Raw genomic sequence first — 19,821 nt, forward strand, 5'->3', positions numbered from 1 at the left:
TTCATCCATTCATCTATTCACCCATCAAAACATCCAAAACATGCATCTACATCCATTGATCCTACGATCCATCCATCATCCATCCATCTAATTTATCAATCCATCATCCAAACATCCATCATCCATCTTTTCACATAACCTACCATCCATCATCCATCCATCTATCCAATTTGTCCAACTATCTTTTCATCCATCCACCCATCCTTCCATCGATGCATCCATCCATTCATCTATCCAATTCATCCATCCATCAATTCATCCATTCATCTACTCACCCATCAAAACATCCATTCATCTTTCCACATACCCTACCATCCATCCATCCATAACATCTATCTATTCATCCATCCATTCATCTCACCCATGATCCATCCATACGTTAATCTATCCCACCACCCATCCATCTTCATTATATGAATTCCTTGTTCTATCAATCTATTCATCCATCCATCTATCCAATTCATCCATCTTTTCATCTATCCTACATCCATTGATCCACCGATCCTACCATCCATCCATCATCCATCCATCTAATTTATCAATCCATCCATCCAAACGTCCATCATCCATCTTTTCACATACCCTACCATCCATCATCCATCCATCTATCCAATTTGTCCAACTATCTTTTCATCCATCCAGCCATCCTTCCATCGATCATCCATCCATCAACCATTCATCTTTTCACATACCGTAACATTCATCCAGTCATCCATTGTTCAGTCTATCTATCCATCCATCCATCCATTCACCAATCCAAACATCCATCGTCCAGTCATCTCTTCACATACCCGTCCATCCATCCGTCCGTCCATCCTTTCCAGTCAGCATTAATGTCCAGAATTGACATGAAGTACAACTAACACACGCGCACACAATTCCAAGCATCATCTGGCCACTGAGCAAGTTGCGTGTGGTTTCCTCCCCGGGTATCTGCACTCCGCGACGAGTGTGTCGCATTGCCGCGATGCCGGCTGCATTTGGTCAGCACTAAATGCACATGCCTTTAAGGCAACACATGGAACATACGCTGCAAGTTTAAGGAGACTGTTAAATGAGTCATATTGTGCAGTTCCTACTCGTCTTAAAATTGTCATATTTACACCATAATGATTTTTTTTTTACAGCCTTGCTTAACCACATCTGCATTCATAGTAAGCATGATCAAACATCAGTACAGAATCATTAAACACGCAGATTAAAATATCTCAGAGACACTTTCACAAATAAATGAATTGGATCGTGTCCGTCCTTGTTCAGACATATCAATTAATCGTGCAGTAAACAAATAAAAACAGGCAAATGAAATATCGCATGTCTGGAGCGGTACTTCTCTTGTTCCACATCAATCACCTTGCAATAATCCTTGGGGAGAAAACAATTAAGGGGGGAAATAACATTGATTGAAAGCCACGTGACTCATATGAGCCGGTAAGTGACGGCGCTTGTGATAGAGATGCGCCGAGAGATGCGCCATCTGTTTATTCCGTTTTGTCAATCAGTGCATCAGTGAAGAGCGACTATGACATATTATGATTCATCAAGTGAACAAGGTGGGAAAATTAAGACAAAACGGGAGTCGATTAAAAGACAAAAACACACGGATGAAGAAACATAACATCTGTTCTGCATTTAAACTATTGTGTGATAAGCTTTCGTGAAATAAAAAAAACACTTGACTTTTTTTTTTTTTTTGCTGAACATCCGTTTATAAATTATGATTTTGCCATCAAATGCCCTTTCTTAGTAATGCTTGTATTATTTATTTTTCTTTCTTTCTTTTTTTGTCTTGCTTTATTTAAATATTAATGTCAAGGTCGCTCTTGTGCTTAACAAGTTACTTTTTACAAGGTGAAAAACTTACAATGCTCTACTGCTGAATAGATAACAATGGAAATGAAAAAATAATAATTTCTGGTGACTTAAGAGTCTACTCTAGACGTGTCAGAATTCATCGATTAATCGTTGATTAATCGGCAGAGAATCACACATGCCATTGACTATACATGAGCAGCACACATGCTTACTTTTTACAAGGTGAAAAACTTACAATGCTCTACTGCTGAATAGATAACAATGGAAATGAAAAAAACTTTTTTTGGTGACATAAGAGTCTACTCTAGACGTGTCAAAATTCATCGATTAATCGACGATTAATCGGCAGGAAAATCACACATGCCATTGACTATACATGAGCAGCACACATGCTTACTTTTTACAAGGTGAAAAACTTACAATGCTCTACTGCTGAATAGATAACAATGAAAATGAAAAAAACTTTTTCTGGTGACATAAGAGTCTGCTCTAGACGTGTCAGAATTCATCGATTAATCGACGATTAATCGGCAGAAAATCACACATGCCATTGACTATACATGAGCAGCACACATGCTTACTTTTTACAAGGTGAAAAACTTACAATGCTCTACTGCTGAATAGATAACAATGGAAATGAAAAAAAAAACTTTTTCTGGTGACTTAAGAGTCTACTCTAGACGTGTCAAAATTCATCGATTAATCGACGATTAATCGGCAGAAAATCACACATGCCATTGACTATACATGAGCAGCACACATGCTTACTTTTTACAAGGTGAAAAACTTACAATGCTCTACTGCTGAATAGATAACAATGGAAATGAAAAAAAAAAACTTTTTCTGGTGACTTAAGAGTCTACTCTAGACGTGTCAAAATTCATCGATTAATTGACGATTAATCGGCAGAAAATCACACATGCCATTGACTATACATGAGCAGCACACATGCTTACTTTTTACAAGGTGAAAAACTTACAATGCTCTACTGCTGAATAGATAACAATGGAAATGAAAAAAACTTTTTCTGGTGACATAAGAGTCTACTCTAGGCGTGTCAGAATTCATCGATTAATCGATGATTAATCGGCAGGAAAATCACACATGCCATTGACTATACATGAGCAGCACACATGCGTAGCTCAGTCTCGCACCATTTTCTGATTTAACCATGAAGCAGGCTTTACATACAATGCCAATATGACATCAAATCACATATGAAATAGAGCATGTGTGCATATGTGCGAGAGAATGTCTTTGACGTCTCGAACCCAGCATGAAGCTACAAATCAATATTTTGAATTCCACCATTAGATCCCCACACACTGCGATGTTCACTTTCACTTCACAGGGGGACACCAATAACAGACTCCAAACAAGGTTGGGCATAAGATCCGATTAACCAGCAGGGATAATAGGGACGCCGTGACCGGAGGAGGGTCCGAGCGCTGCTATTTACTTTCCGAGCGGCGCACTTCTTTGGCTCCACAAGCATTGCTGATCAAACAGCAGCGGGGGCGGAGGGAGAGGCAGCAACGGAAACGTGAGGAGAACAAAAGGATAACGATGAGATGTGGGGGGAGCAAGGCACGGGTTCCGTATGCATGGAACCAGAAACTGGCGCTGATCTTGAATTAGGTGCAGGCGCTCACAAACAAATCAGAACAGCAAATGCATTGTCATTGACAAAGCTCTAAACTTCTCTATGGCTTTACAAAGCATCTTTTGTGGCTTAGCCAAGATAATCTGATCTATTTTAGTCCTCACCCTCTATATGTGCCGCTTTTCAGAATTTCTACAGAGCTGTTGGAATTATTTGGACCAAGAGTTATTCAGAATCCCAGCTATGTTTACAACAAAATATGGCGTGTTAATCATGACCTTGGTCACACCACAAGCATCCTAATTATGTGCCAGACATATCCTTTGGCCACAGTTAGTGGCAGAGCTATTATATTTGAACCATTATCACATCTCGCAAAGGTGTTTGGATCCCTAATGAGAGGGATATGCTCCATGTCTCAGAGAGGTCAGGAAGGCAAAAGGATGAGATCAAAGGGGAAAAATGTGCCGATGCAAGCGGGGGGGGGGGGCGGGGGGGGTTGCATACAAGACATGCTGGAAATTTTGAAGAACATTTTTTTTAGTCAAGCTTTTAATGAAGCGTGTAATGATTATATTCTATATTTCCCTTACATTATTATTACAAATGGGTAAAGTAAGTAAAGAATCAAGTAATCGATTTATTAATTATTACTCAATGACTTGATTACTTCAGGAATTACGATTTGATTACTCAATTACTTAATGAATTATGAATCAATTACTCGATTACTTCATGAATTATGAAACGACTACTTCTTACCTCATGATTTATGAATAGATTACTTCGTGAATTATGAATCGATTACATAATACTACAAGTGTTCAGTGGAACGAGTGAAACTGACTTCTGATGAGTCGTGTTTTTGAAGCAATTTTGACAAAATACTGATACCGATTGTTAGTAGTCAAGGAAGCCGATAACCGATGTTTCAAGACGATATTTATTTGCAGAAAATATTAGTGTATTTTTTTTTTTTTTTTTTTTGACAGAATTGACAGATTTGTTTAAAAAATATAAGAAAAAGTGCAGGGAGCTTCCAGGGTCAACAACATGTGTTAAGCTAATTAAAAACTAAGCAAGTAAATAGTTCCCTGAAGTTTCCTACTGTAAATAAAGTTTTCCAAAATTTCAACATAATTTCCAAATTTTGTTACATTTTTTTAATTATAAAAAATAAAAAGTTAAATGAAAAGTTCCCTGTATCTCACTGAGCAACAAATGCAAGCGAATGTAGCTAATTTGTTTTTTTTTTTGTCAAGATTCGTAAATGGTTTCAAATGATCTTCGCAGACAGTAAAAAATATTTTTTAAATGTGTTCACGACAAGTAAAAACTGTCTGTGAACGTCTTACAAATCCCAATGAAAACCCTAAATCCGCTATGTTCGCAAGCATTCCCCGCTCAATGATCAACCTTCAGATTTGTATAAAGGCCGATGCCGATATTTGTCAAAATGCTAAATATCGACACAATAATCGGTCCTGCCGATAATCGGTCTATCTCTACTGCAAGAGCTGTTAAACCAAATATGTTAAAATGATGAAACTTTCCCATTATGTGTTGCATAAAAAATCTCATGATAAACCCCGGGGTTTGTAAGCATATTCTTCACAATTTCAGAGTTGAGAGTTTAAGCCTAATAATTTGGCACGTTCCTCCAACTCATGAAAGTGACCCCTCAAGTCACAGATAGTGGCACATCCTTAAAGGGTTACGCCGTAAGATGTTTCTTTAATCTCTGCAGGAAACCATTTCATTCCTTGCCGCAGCTGAAGTGCATTCCGCGAAGACGCTTAATAGGCCTGAGGGTGGGAAGCCGTCAATAGCAATACGCACAATGAGGCGCACGAGGGATGTGGCGTATAAATTCACGGCCATCCAGTTGATTATTTCTGTAATCGGAGCTCAGTAATTCTGTGAGCTGACACCCACAAATCTCGCCATCATTTCACTTTTCCTCCCGACGGCGTGATGACGAAAAACAAACTATCATTCTTCCCCCGCCCCTCTGTTTTTAGTAGGCTGCTGTGAAAGCTGGCCATGTTAAGTGGGAGCCTCTCAATTAACAGTCCAAGTTTAAAGGAACCATAAATCCAACAAGCTGGGTGTGGATGTTAATTTGTGTGACGGGTTAAATCAACTGCTGGGTTCACATACGATAAAGGACGACTGATTTTGGTGCCGGCACTGTACATCTTTACTTGTACTGGTAAGCATACTACTTCACCAGCCTGATAGATTGTTTTATTTTGTTTTTTAAATGACCACGTATATAAGGCGTTTTTTTTTACGACCATGTATAGTAAAAAAAAATTATAAAAAAATTAATTTAGTAAAAAAATAATAATAATAGAATAAACGACCATGTATGTAGTAAGGCCTTTTTTTAATGACCATGCATATATAGTAAGGCATTTTTTTTACGACCATGTATAGTAAAAAAAAATTATAAAAAAAATTAATTTAGGAAAAAAAAAAATAGAATAAACGACCATGTATGTAGTAAGGCATTTTTTAATGGCCATGTATATATAGTAAGGCATTTTTTTTTTTACGACCATGTATAGTAAAAACAAAAATTATAAAAAAAAATTATTTAGTAAAAAAAATAAATAAATAGAATAAACGACCATATATGTAGTAAGGCATTTTTTTAATGACCATGTATATATAGTAAGGCCTTTTTTTTTACGACCATCCATGTATAGTAAAAAATATATATATAAAAAAATTAATTTAGAAAAAATAATAAAAATAATTGAATAAACGACCATGTATGTAGTAAGGCATTTTTTTAATGACCATGTATATATAGTAAGGCATATACGACCATGAATAAATAAACGAATAAACGACCATGTATAGCAAAGTGCTTGTTTTTTTTATGAGCGTGTATAGTAGGGCATTTTGTTTTTAAAACGACCATGCATCGTAAGGCGTTTTTTTTTTTTAAACGACCATACCATAAAAAAAAAATAACAGCCATCTATATTGAGGCGTTTTTTTTTTTTTAAACGACCATGTATAGTAAAATAAATGTATAAAAAAAAATAAAAAATAACCGTTCACGTATGGTAAGGTACACACACAACATTGTGCGTCAAAACTGAGTTAGAACTCCTGAATCTCGACTATTTTAGTTCCTAATACACAATGGCTAAAAAATGAAATGCTGTTATCTATAGCGAAGGACTAAAGCGATGGACTAAAAGAAAAGGCGAATGCAGGCCGAAACATGCACAGTATGTTAATAACGCTGTACAAACAACGACAACATACCGTAAAAAAATGTTCACCTCAAACACGCATACGATGGCTCACATAGCGTGCGATCAAGACGCACAGTGTGAACACGCACATGCAAAACTCAGCACATTTGCATGACAGTGTTTACATACGGAGGTCATTTCCCAAAGTGTTTGCTGTGAGAGATTAATGACCGAGGCCTTCACCGAGGTAGAATTATATAGCTCAGGCAAGTCTTCAGTGCAGTACGTCACCCCACGTCTTCACCCCGGCCCATCAACCTGGGATCTTTATAAGCTTGCATCATCGACTGACACATGGAATGCAGTAAGCACGAGCATGTTTTGAACTTCTCAATTCCGTCAGCTGAATGGGTTAATCATAACATGGGCCCATAACCACGCCTGCACCCCCCATGACAAACACACCGAGTATCTATTCCTCCCACACGCTCACACAAGCTTTTATTTTGACAGGGTGCACTCACAAAGCTGGAAGGCTGACTGGAGTGTCAATGCTGCTCCCGGCATCATCATCACGAGTGATTTTTATTTAGGTCCAATCCAGTCTGTGGGCTAAAAATATGTCAGTTCCAATGTTGCAGCAGCCGCTGCCGCCTCCACTTTGTCATTTCCCACACAAATAGACGGGGTCCTTCCACATGAGAAACACATGTGGCTGTGCCAATGTTAAAGGCATCGCGCCAAATACAAACAACAACTAATAGATGTGATTTTCTTTTCTCTAATAATCAAACAAGCAAATAATATATTTTTTTAATATATAAAATTTTGTTTTTAAATGCAGACAGACTTTCAGACTACAAATAATAATTACCGTATTCTTTTTTATTTATTATTTCATTCATTATTTATTTTTCTGACTATAAGGCGCACGTGAAACCCGTTCAATTTTCTCAAAAATCAACAGCACACCATATAATCACGGCACTCAAAAATATTTGTAAAATATTTTAGTATGTAGTAAATCAACACTTGTTCACAATCAAGGGCAAAGACAGGATGTCAGCTTTTCAGATTCATTTTATTTCTATTTATTTAATTCAGTGTGTATAAGGACCCCAAAATGTCACGTTAAGTCATATTTACGAAGTGGATTTTAAATACAAGGCAGTCAGTCACACAATAAAACATTAGAATTCAAGTAACAGCAGCGAGATTGATTCATAACGACGAGAAGGATCCGGACATACGTAAAAAAAAAAAAGAGCAATTTATTTATACCGCGTCTTAAAATACGATGTGCCTTTATATATGAAAATAGAGCCAATCATTGATATTGCGCCGTAAAATACGGTGTGCCTTTATACATGAAAACAAAGCCGTTCATTGAAATTGCGCCGTAAAATACGGTTTGCCTTTATATATGAAAATAAAGCCGATCATTGATATTGCCCCGTAAAATATGGTGTGCCTTTATACATGAAAACAAAGCCGTTCATTGAAATTGCGCCGTAAAATACGGTTTGCCTTTATACAGTATATGAAAATAAAGCCGATCATTGATATTGTGCCGTGAAATACGCTGTGCCATTATATATGAAAATAGAGCCGCTCATTGATATTGCCCCGTAAAATACGGTGTAGCTTTATACATGAAAACAAAGCCGTTCATTGAAAATGCGCCGTAAAATACGGTTTGCCTTTATATATGAAAATAAAGCCGATCATTGATATTGCCCCGTAAAATACGGTGTACCTTTATACATGAAAACAAAGCCGTTCATTGAAATTGCGCCGTAAAATACGGTTTGCCTTTATACATGAAAACAAAGCCGTTCATTGAAATTGCGCCGTAAAATACAGTTTGCCTTTATATATGAAAATAAAGCCGATCATTGATATTGCCCCGTAAAATACGGTGTACCGTTATACATGAAAACAAAGCCGTTCATTGAAATTGCGCCGTAAAATACGGTTTGCCTTTATACATGAAAACAAAGCCGTTCATTGAAATTGCGCCGTAAAATACAGTTTGCCTTTATATATGAAAATAAAGCCGATCATTGATATTGCCCCGTAAAATACGGTGTACCGTTATACATGAAAACAAAGCCGTTCATTGAAATTACGCCGTAAAATACGGTTTGCCTTTATACATGAAAACAAAGCCGTTCATTGAAATTGCGCCGTAAAATACGGTTTGCCTTTATATATGAAAATAAAGCTATTTATTGATATTGCACCTTATTTTATTATGGTGCACCTTATATATGAAATTATGAAAATAGAGCCATTCATTGATATTGCGCCTTATAATTTGAAAAATAAGGTAGTGTTTTGTTTTGTTTTGTTTTTAAGGGAAACGGGAATATTTTTCACCATCTTCGATTTATAAATAAACTAGCTATTCCATGATGTCTGTTTTAAGCAGACTGACTGGTGTGTTTTCTGAGGTGGTGCTGTGACTCACAAGGACATTGCTGCAGGAGAAAACCCACACCAGGGAGCACGATCAGAAGCGCAGACATTCAGATCTCACTTCCTTAAGAAGACAACACCGCAGATGTTTCCCTGCTTTAGTAAGTGACTCGGGTTGTGGGGTCGCGCGCACTTATGGGTACAAATGTCAACTGTGAGTCACTGTCGCTGCCATGATACCAGACGTCAGGGTCACAGTAGTCAAAGTGTGTCTGGGTGTGAAGTCGCCAGGGGACAGGACCTCTGATGTCGTAGTCCAAGTGACTGATAAAAGGTGTCGCAGACCTTCTGGTCTTTTTAGCGACGGTCGCTTTCATTTGACGGTGATAGCTTCTGTCGCTCCAGCTGTATCGTAAGCCTACTCTGCTGTCCGCTGCGATACTTTTCCTGGACGTTTGTTTTCCCAAATAAGGTTAATATTTCTCTAAGTTTAATGTCATAAAACTGTCAGAAGAACTATGATAGGCTATACCGTGAGATGTGAATCAGCATTCTCGTCTTTACTTAAGGTATTTCGTTAACATTTCGGATCTGGTTCGCAGAGAAAGTCTATGTAACTTTCGCAAATTTTGATATGAGTGGAACTTTATTGACAACTACTTCAATTTTTGTTAAGCGTATGCTCAATCCAAGTCAACAAAACGCCATGCAGAAAAAGGCTTTCAAAGGATTGCATGGGGATAGCATTGAGAGTGTGACAGACAATTTACACAAAAGGACACATGAGAGATGGAAAGAAAATTACATGTGGCACCTTCAGGAAATGAGAGCACACCAAGGGCAGCTAAATTATCCCGCTTGTACATTTTGATTGTACGCAAGAATAATGGTAGGGTGTGAGGGTGAAAAGAATCGTTTGGATGTACCACTACTTCAGCGGATTAATAGAACACAACCTAAAACAACCTCGGCTATTTGTTAATCACACTTGAGAAAAGAATATGCTCTCACGCTAGCCATTGAGAAATTACTATGTTTTTGCTCTCCTTATGAAACTCATTTGAACTGATCGCATTCAAACAGACCTGAAAACAGCTATAAAAGTGCTGTAATAGTACTTTGTAGTAGTTAAGCATAAAACTTTGAATATAAACACTTCACTCTTAGCATATAGAACACTGGCTTGTCCTCCAAAAAGGGCACAACATTTTTTCATGGATTCTTGGGTAATGATTAATGTGAAGGGTCTACCGGTTAGATACGCACTTCTAAATAAATAAATAAATAAATAACACATTTGCTCAAATTACCTTTTATGGTGGTATTACTAGGGCAAGAACAATTTAACTGGCCAATATTAGCTTGAAATTTGGCACAAAAAAAAAAAAACATTAACATAAGATAAGGATGACGATGTTCAAACATCCTAACCCATAAAACACTGGCAGAAACCTTGCAACGTGCATATCTATGAAGGAGGGTTGAGTTTGTGCAGTACTTAGTGTGCTTCTGGCTGGAAACTCTGCCAGCAGAAACACAGATTCTGCTCTAATCTTAACCCCCTGCAAAACATTCCATGATGTAGTTACAGACTCTAACTAATGTAACAATTATAGTAAGTATACCAAAAATGATGTCATGGAAGAGCCATATGTTCGACATGATTGCAGTAGCAAGGAGGGACCGGCAGTCCATCAACTGACTCACAACTAACTGACACAAGTTCGCTGCCCCTCAAAAGGTGAAAAAAAGCTGTGAAGGACAACAACACGACACAAATCCATAATGTATTTCTTCTCGAATATCTTGAGTTCCTGCAGAGCCAGCCAAGTAAGGCAACAGTGGCACAGAGTGAGAGCAGGGAAATATTGACAGCGAGATTCACTGTGAACTAAAAACACTGTTAGAACTGAGAAGATCAATTTTTCCAGATGGCTTGTATAACACGGAACGTTTCAGGTCAGTGGGGTAGAAATAAAAGATAAGAAGCCAAAGAATTCAAAACCACACCAATGCTGGGATTCCAAAAAATACTTGTCGACTATTCTCTCTTTTTTTTTTTTTTGGGAGAGCTCAGTATTGTTCATTCGGTAATTTTACCGATTTGACATGTCATCATCATTGCTCTCCTTTATTTTTATTTTTTTTATATATATATATTTTTTTTTTGGTATGTGGGTGAGTATGTGTGTATTCATTAGTTCACCTAAAACCTATTAAAAAAATCCCATACCGTTCACCTAAACCGAACACTTCCAGACAGAGTCGTGAGGCCGTCAGGAGACCCGAGGAAGGACCAAAGAAAAGAAAGGAAAGTGAAATCCAGCACCGACCAGACACCACCCACCAGGCCACCAACCAGAGTCCTTCACCAACCCCAGTGACATCTAAATTCCAACAAATCAGGGAGACTTCAAGAGACCAAAGGAGAGACCGAGGATAGGAAGGAAGGACAGACGAAGCAGAGTGAGATCCACATTTTTATTATTCTCACTGTAAATAACAGGGATGTGATTTGACCAAAGTGAAATTATCTGAAAATTTAGCCGGGGGTCTGGGGGCCGCTGGCACCCAGCTAGGTCCAGGGCAGTGCCCTGGTGGGGGGACAAGGGGCCCCGGAGCTCATGGGTTTTCCGTGTTTTTAAGTACTTTCAATGCACTCACATGACAAAGAAATAGACAAAACAACAGCATAAATTTTCAATGTATATTGAACTATCCCATATAAAATGGCAGTTTTAGTCAACTCAAAATCAGTCACATTCAAAAACATTGGACTGCCTTTGCTTTTAAAAACTATCACTGAGAATATCATCATATCTAACTAATGTGATTACTAAGTTAACACATAAATAATGTTGAAGAGTTCAAATTTCATGAACAAATAATTGTATCATGACCAAATGAAAAGTAACTCATATTAGAGCATACCACAAATGTCTTTGTTATAGCAGAAGATGTTATCTGTCGGAGTCATGTGCATACACAATGAACTACTAAAAAAAAAAAAAAAAATAATAATCGGATTTTTTTTTGGGGGGGGGGGAGATTAAAAAAGCGGAATTCCGCGAATTAGCGGAAAAATCACATCCCTGAAATAAGTAAGTAACCCTGGCCTTCATACCAACTATGTCGGGCAAAAAAAAAGAAAGTGGTAGGACGAATATGCACTATGAATTCACATGTAAAACAGAAAATGGTGTTCTACAGGGTTCAATTCTGGGGCATATGCAGTTGTCATTGTATCTGCTCTGATATGCAATGCCAAGTTAGGCAATTCTAGTCCAGCACAACTAGCTATCTACCAAAACGTATGTTTAAAAAAATAATAAAAAAATAAGGGTTTGGTGAATATTTTAATAGGAAACTACCCCCAAAAAGCTTTAGTGTCACGTAGAGGCATTAGTGAGTCTTCTACCATGTGCAGTCAATAATTTACCAAACTGACTAAGAGGAATTAAGCACATTAAATAAATCAGTAAAAAAAAAACTTCTACAAATCATGAAAGGAAATGGACTCCAATTAGAGATAATGCATGTGGATGATGTACTACCAGATCTGCAGGCAAAAAACACGACAGGTAGCATTAGTATGCCAGTGAATAGTAGGTTCGTGGGTGCATCTTCAAATTGCAGCTAATATGAATAAAATATCAGGTAATGCAGCACAGGGCTTGTCTGTTTTTTTTAACTTGTGGGCGTAATGATGTTTGAAATGAGAACACAGTTACGAATGTTCACATTTGTGAGCTGAAACTGAAGGAATGTGTGCATGTTGGTAGAAACATCAATATTTTTGACGGTGTCAAGTTTATATAGAAGACGAGAAGAGCGCTGACTGCCATTAAAGTGGAAATATTGTAATCTGCTTATTTACAAAAGGCTATCCTGACAAAAAAAGAGTTTCAAACAAATATTTTATTTGTTTTATCATGTTTATTAGTTTTATATTTGTTTGTTCTGTATCATTAAGTCTCAAAGGGTATTACGAAAGTATTAAAAAAATCGGGGGCACCGCTTGGCGACCCAACAGACTTCTAACAAAAATACTAATAAAAATAGGGTAGTGTGTGTGATGCCTCCCTTTTCGGATATTTATAAAGTAACTAAAAGACTCTTATGGTAGTATTTTTTTTATCATCACACAAACATCTCACGCCATTGACTTTGAATGATGCCCGGTTGTAAATGATAATCATAGCTACCTCGTCCGCAGGTTCCCAGGACTGGACGGCCCATCATAAATAGACAAGATGTCAAAGTCTTCCTCCAGGGCGAAGCCTTGAAACACCAGCTGTATCCGGTTGTGCTCAGCTGCCACAATCACCCACGTGCAGTTGGCATAGTTGGGATAACCGTAAGGGTAGCCGGGGCTCTCTATCGTCCCGTTGGGACTATGGAGGGTGTAGCTACAGTTCTGACCTGCAAAGAGAAAAATAAAAAAAAACATATAAAATTGGTTACGTGTAGTGTATGCTTTCTAATATTTTATTAAGCTAAATGTGTGCAAAAATTTGATTGCATTTCATTTATCTCAGGTTGGCGGCCAATATAAACAAGGAAACCAAAGCAGGATTTTTCCAATCAATACTTAATTACTTCACGCACCTGTGTCCTATTCACACCTGAGACATTGATAGACTAAGGGAAAATGACTAACTGTGCTCAATTTGGACAATTTTAATTCAATTTTTGGACAATGTTTCAATCATTTAATTAGAAAGCCCTTTTTGGTAGCATAAACCGTAATTAAGGATGACCAATCGAACCAATCAAATTGGTTTGATTTAAGGTTGTAAAGAGTCATGCGATAACTCATACTTCTCTTCATTTAACCGGCTTTTCATTTAACCAGAAAAAAAAAAAAAAAGACCAAAGCAATCAATCACCATGTGCTTTTTCATTAACGCTTTGAAATAGGCCCGGCGAGTCAGTAGCTAGCCTCCCATTAGCATCAGGTCAATACTAATATCCACGTAAAACCTCCACATCCACCTCGACCTTATTTTCATACACCCAGTTAGGTCTGTAAGCTCCCTTCATTACGGGCCTCCATCAGACCGATCAATTGCTCATACAAGCAGCCTGATGGAGGATCTAATGGGGTCAGATTAGACGGCGAACCCCTTGTAAATAGTCAATCGTAGATTTGGGATGGTCTGTGATCTGAAGGTGAATGTATTTCAAGTCATTTGTCATAATAAATCATCAAATTCCAGAGAGAAGAATGTAACAGGAAACCATATATAGGCCAATGGAGTGTGTTTGCTCTTACAAGATGGATTAGGCCGCACGTGTTCCTGCAGGCTTAAGAAAAATGAAAAAAAAAAAGCCGAATAAAGATATTTCAAAGCTTGAGCATACGTGCCAAGTGGCCAACATTAGAATCAATACTGACACACAATGTTGGCTTAAATACTACATAAGTGCTTTTAAAGTGGACGCTTATTCACTCATCCAGAGGCAGGAACTTTATTCTCTGCTGAGGAGTCAACACTTGATGAACAACTACAAGCAGTAAATAGAAAAGAAAAACACGGGCCAATGTGTCTTTAATAATATACAACACAATCCATGGATGGCGCGGGAGTGCATGTGGCTAGTGCAGACGCCTCAGTGCTCAGAGGTGTACTAGCGCTAGTACATTAGCGCTAGTACATTAGCGCTAGTATGCTAGTACTAACATAAGTTTACTAGTGCTACAACGCTAAGATACAAAATGTCGTTTTTTTTTGTGAGTTCAATGTAGAGCTATTAAAATGAATCGATTATTTTACCAAATTAATCAACAATGATTTTAATGATTTTTTTTTTTTTTTTTTTTAATGGGCTTTAGGTGAACTGATGAATACACACACGCTCGCACGCACGCACGCACACACACACACACACACACACACGCACATACACATACTCACCCACATACAAAAAAAAGGGTATATATATATATATATATATATATATATATATGTGTGTATATGTGTATATATATATATATATGTATATGTATTTAAAAAAAAAAAAAAAAAAAAAAAACATTTATTAAATTATTTTTTATTGATTTGTTGAATTTTTTTAAAAAAAAAAAAAAAGGAGAGCAATGATGATGTCAAATCGAATGAACAATACTGAGCTCTCCTGAAAAAAAAAAAAACAATGATTTTAATTTTTTTTATTTAAAATTGTCCAAATCCTCTGATTTTAGCATATCAGCAGTAAATGTTCACTGATTTCTGCAGTTTTTGATGAAAAGAAGACTGATTATCTTCTGTGTTTGGAGGCGGGTTTTACTGAACCGGGCATTTTACTTTTGCGTTCGAAAAATAACAGCAAAACACCTAATATTTCATTTAAAAAATTGCATCGCTATGATGTCAAAGGTAAAATGTAATCATTATATGCCTATAGTTAACTGTTGAACGGCTTAAAATACCGTGATGTCATCCCTTTACTAAATAGTAATCAGGGAGGGAAAACGTGTTTGTAAAACACTTTAATGTAAAATTTAAATAAATCCGATTAGTTGATTAATCGATTGAATAATCCATAGATTCATCGATTCTAGTATTCGATAGTGATAGCACTAGTTCAGTATAAACAGAGGCGTTGCGATGGTACTCTATTTTGCTTTGAAAGCGCCGCGGCTTTGATTACCCGAACCAGCACTCAGGGCAAGGATGAATAATTGAAACTTCACCTGAGGTGCATTATGAAATTAGCTGCTGGCTCGTCCTGCTGACCTACACCGAAGCCCCTCAATGCAGATTTAAAGGGGAAGCGCCTGGCCAGCAGTCGGCCCTCATAACTCTTTGACTGCCAAAAACGTTAAATAACGTTTAGTAAAATCCTATGGAGGAGTGCCAAAGACGTTAAAAGACGTTTTTTTCAAAACAGAGGTGAAACTAACCATTTTCTATTGTTGATTACTGAAAAACGGAAGAAGGTAGAAACAAACTATTTTTTTCTGATGAAAGATGCGAGTCCAATCTTTCATTTGGTAGTATGTGTGTTTCCATAGTCCAAACACATAATTTTCTGTGGACCTTGAAAGATCAGTCCATATGCTTAAATCGGCTGGCACCCACGGCATCCCTTTTCTGAAAACGCTTGGCAGTCAAAGAGCTAATATGCCATTAAGTGACGTCTGGCTGCGTAGCAAAGTAGAACGTCACAATTCCCCAAGTTGCAAAAAACACCGTTTCGAACCCGGGTGTTTGTATCGGCGGGTCAAAATTGTAGCGTGAACGCGCGCTTTTCATCAGATAGCCATGTTCATCATTCATTGGCCTGCGCGCCGCGGGCTACTCTGTGACTGGCATTAAACATCTCCAGTGCGCATGCCGGCAAATGCGTGCACAGGGGAAGTGTGACCTTGCCTGAGAAGCACTCCAGGCCTTTCCTTGTATGTTTATTATGTGCGCGAGAAGAGCTATAGTGTTTGCTTTGCGGTGTGCGCTGCGACACTTTGATGAATTTACAACCGCTGTGCTGCACTACGTCAGGACACAGTGAAGGAGAGAGCCAGCAGAGGAGAATGAATGTTTGAAAGCAGGCTAAAGATGTCGAAAATGCTAGAATTTAGAGGACAGGAATCCAGCAGCTTGTATGAAGAGACAAATCTGAAAGCAATAAAAAAAAAAAGTGGCAGACTGGAAGAAATGAAAGTGAACGACAGCGGCTGTGTGAAGGTCAACAGTGGGGTGGGGGGGGGGGGACGATGTCCAGTAAGAGTAAATGAGTTTGGAAGAGGAAAACATAAACAAAAGGTATTTTCAGCTTTGTGTTGCCCTTCGCCAGTGAGGTCGCACGTGACCGAAGTGATATTTGAAGCAAGACTGCAGTTTGAGATGAAATCTTAGAGGTCTATTGAAGGAACTGGAAGACGATGTGAGATGAGATAACGGTACTCTGATGTCTGTGTTACGATATTATATGACCGAGCTCAGAACTCAAAACCCTTGAATCTTAAATCCATCCATTATCCCGTAGCCCATTTCTGGAAAGAAAAAGAAATTTGATTATTTCCCTCGTCACCAGGGAAGCAGTATAATACCATAAGACACAAACGAAGAAGAGTTTCACCACTAAATGACTCTGTAAGGTGCAGTAACATTAGTCATTTTTCACCGAGGAAAACATGTATTTGTGTAAAAGATTATAACCCCAACATAAAGATGCCATTCGGAAACCCATCTATGGTCCCTAATATATATATATATATATCCATCCATCCATCCATTTTCTTGACCGCTTTTCCTCACAAGGGTCGCGGGGGTGCTGGAGCCTATCCCAGCTGGCTATATATATATATATATATATATATATAATTATCAACCGAACCGAAATTATTTAAGCGATATATATATATATATATATATATATATATATATATATATATATATATATATTAGGGCTGGAACGGTATTTGGAAACCGTTAAATCCGATCGCTTAAATAATGTCGGTTTGGTGGATAATTTTATATTAAAATAGTAAAATTAGAATTTGATCTGAGAGTGTCGTTTTCCAACCTATGGAGCTAAGGGACTTATTTTGCATAAGAAAAACCTCACGGTAAACCAGCAAACAAAAATAAAAAGTTTTTATACTATAAATAACTAAAATCTTAACTCAGTTTAGTCACAAAAGGACTTAGTGTGAAATCTGGTCTTATATATATATCTTATATATATATATCTTATATATATATATATATCTTATATATATATATAAAGGTTTTACCTTTTGCCATCCAATTGAAGAGCAGTTATTTGTTATGCCTGCCAATATATGCCACTGGCATAAATAGAATAATAATAATTTAACCGTACCGCGGATTTTGTGAACCGTTCCTTTTTGTGAACGGTCCACAAAATGCACGGTTGAGTTCGGTTTTGTGCTCATTGCAAAAGTGAGGTGAGTTGAGTTTGCTGCCATTATTTGGTGCTTGTATCTTAGATTATTCAAAAATATAAATATAAGTCAAAGCAAAAATATTAATTGCTACACTCTTCCTAGAAGACGTTCTAGATTTTGCACTGTGTAGAAGTTCAAAGTTCCAAAAGAAGTTCAACGATGTTGCCTTTGAGATGGCGGCCTGTTACGACCTCTGCTAAATTTTTACTAAAAAATTTATTTTTCCATCATTTTTAGCGATGAGAATAAATAAAGCCGAGTTGAGTTGAGAGGTGAGCGTATGGGATTGTTTGTCCACTCATTCAGAAAAAAAGCATTTGTGAGGTCTGAGGCAACCCGTGTTTACACTAGTTGAACCTTTCTTGCACGCCAAACTCATCCGAGCGTGCGTTTATAAGCCTTGCTTTGTGCACCGGAGCCCCGTGATGCCAGAACAGAGGACAAGTTTCCAGAAAGAAAAAAAAAAAAAAAGGCACTGAATTGTACAAAACGTCTTCATAAGAGTCACTGGTTCAAATTGGGAAGCCCACAAAAAAAAAAAAAAAAAAAGAGTCGTTTATCTGCCCACTAAACTTAACAGGCACAATGCAGTCAGGCAGGTAACATTCTGCTGGCCGAGCCCAGACTTGTCCAGTAGGCTGCCAAATAAAGATGCATAATTTGTCACTTCACAGAACAACCTTTTCCGCCGCGCTGGAGTCCAGTGACGGCGCGCGTCCAAGACTTGGCGTGGAAAGCAATAATGAGCCCAGTGCATGACGTTTTTTTGCCAGATGAGGATAGAACTGCTGTTATTTGACAGAAGGAATACCGCAAGATGACTTGTTGCAAACGTGTCTTCCATTGCACTGCCATGCATGTGAATTCATTGAGCTCCGGAACACAAAATTCATTCACAAATATTCTTCAAGGCATTTGGATTTAAAGGCAGCAGTAAATGAGGCTAGGATTTAAAGGAATTAAACACTTATATATACTCAACAAAAATATAAATGCAAAACAAATGGGTCCCCAGACCCCCCCCCCCCCCAATAAAACAAAACTGCACCTTTCAGAGTGGCCTTTTATCGTGGATAGTCTAAGGCACACCTGTGCACTAATCATGGTGCCTTTTTTTTTGTTCCTTTCTTTTTTTTTTCAAGAAAAAAAAAAAACAATCATGGTGCCTAATCAACATCTTGACATGGCACACCTGTGAGGTGGGGTGGATTATCTCGGCAAAGGAGAAGTGCTCGCTCTCACCGATTTAGACTGATTTGTGAAGAATATTTGAGAGAAATGGTGATATCGTGCATGCGGGAAGAAGTTTTAGATCTTTGAGTTCATCTCGTAAAAAAATGGGAGCAAAATTTTTATATTTTTGTCGAGTGTAAAATGGATGCAAAAATGGTGAATTTTTCTTAATTTATTTTCTACAAATATAATATTAATCAGAATACTGTGTTTAGACTAGTGGGGGCTGTATAGAACATATTATTGTAAAAAAAAAAAAAATGTGGGGGTTGACTTCCCCTTTAAAGCAATAATGGCATCACACCAAAAAAATTATCGGAAGGAAGCAAAACACTGTTGGTAGGTCTCAACTTACATGTTTGGGAGGGGCCACCATTTTGAATCGGATTCCTCAATTTGCAAGCTACCATTTTTTTCATACACACTTTTTTGACTTGGAAAAAAAAAACAGCACTCAAGATTTAGCAAACTACTAATGAGAAGAAGCAAAGAAAATAGGTTGCAGTGCTTGAAGGAGGTGTGGGGGGGGGGGGGGGCTGGTGTTGCCATCCAGCTGGGTCATCTCGAACCAGCAGCACCAGCCAAGAATCCCACCTCTCCATTTACAGAAGCATTCTACTAAGTAG

General features: G+C 37.7%; 1 protein-coding gene across 2 annotated transcripts in view; it reads right to left on the reverse strand.

Moving 5' to 3' along the window:
• csmd2 (CUB and Sushi multiple domains 2) overlaps window positions 1-19,821 on the reverse strand; it is a 197,389-nt gene that overhangs the window by 161,488 nt on the left and 16,080 nt on the right. For both annotated transcript variants that reach the window (XM_077549513.1, XM_077549512.1), the window contains exon 2: window positions 13,254-13,470. In XM_077549513.1, the coding sequence (XP_077405639.1) occupies window positions 13,254-13,470 (217 nt within the window). The remainder of the gene's footprint in view (window positions 1-13,253; window positions 13,471-19,821) is intronic.

This window comes from Vanacampus margaritifer, chromosome 17 (genome assembly GCF_051991255.1).
Source record: "Vanacampus margaritifer isolate UIUO_Vmar chromosome 17, RoL_Vmar_1.0, whole genome shotgun sequence".
Taxonomy (NCBI): domain Eukaryota; kingdom Metazoa; phylum Chordata; class Actinopteri; order Syngnathiformes; family Syngnathidae; genus Vanacampus; species Vanacampus margaritifer.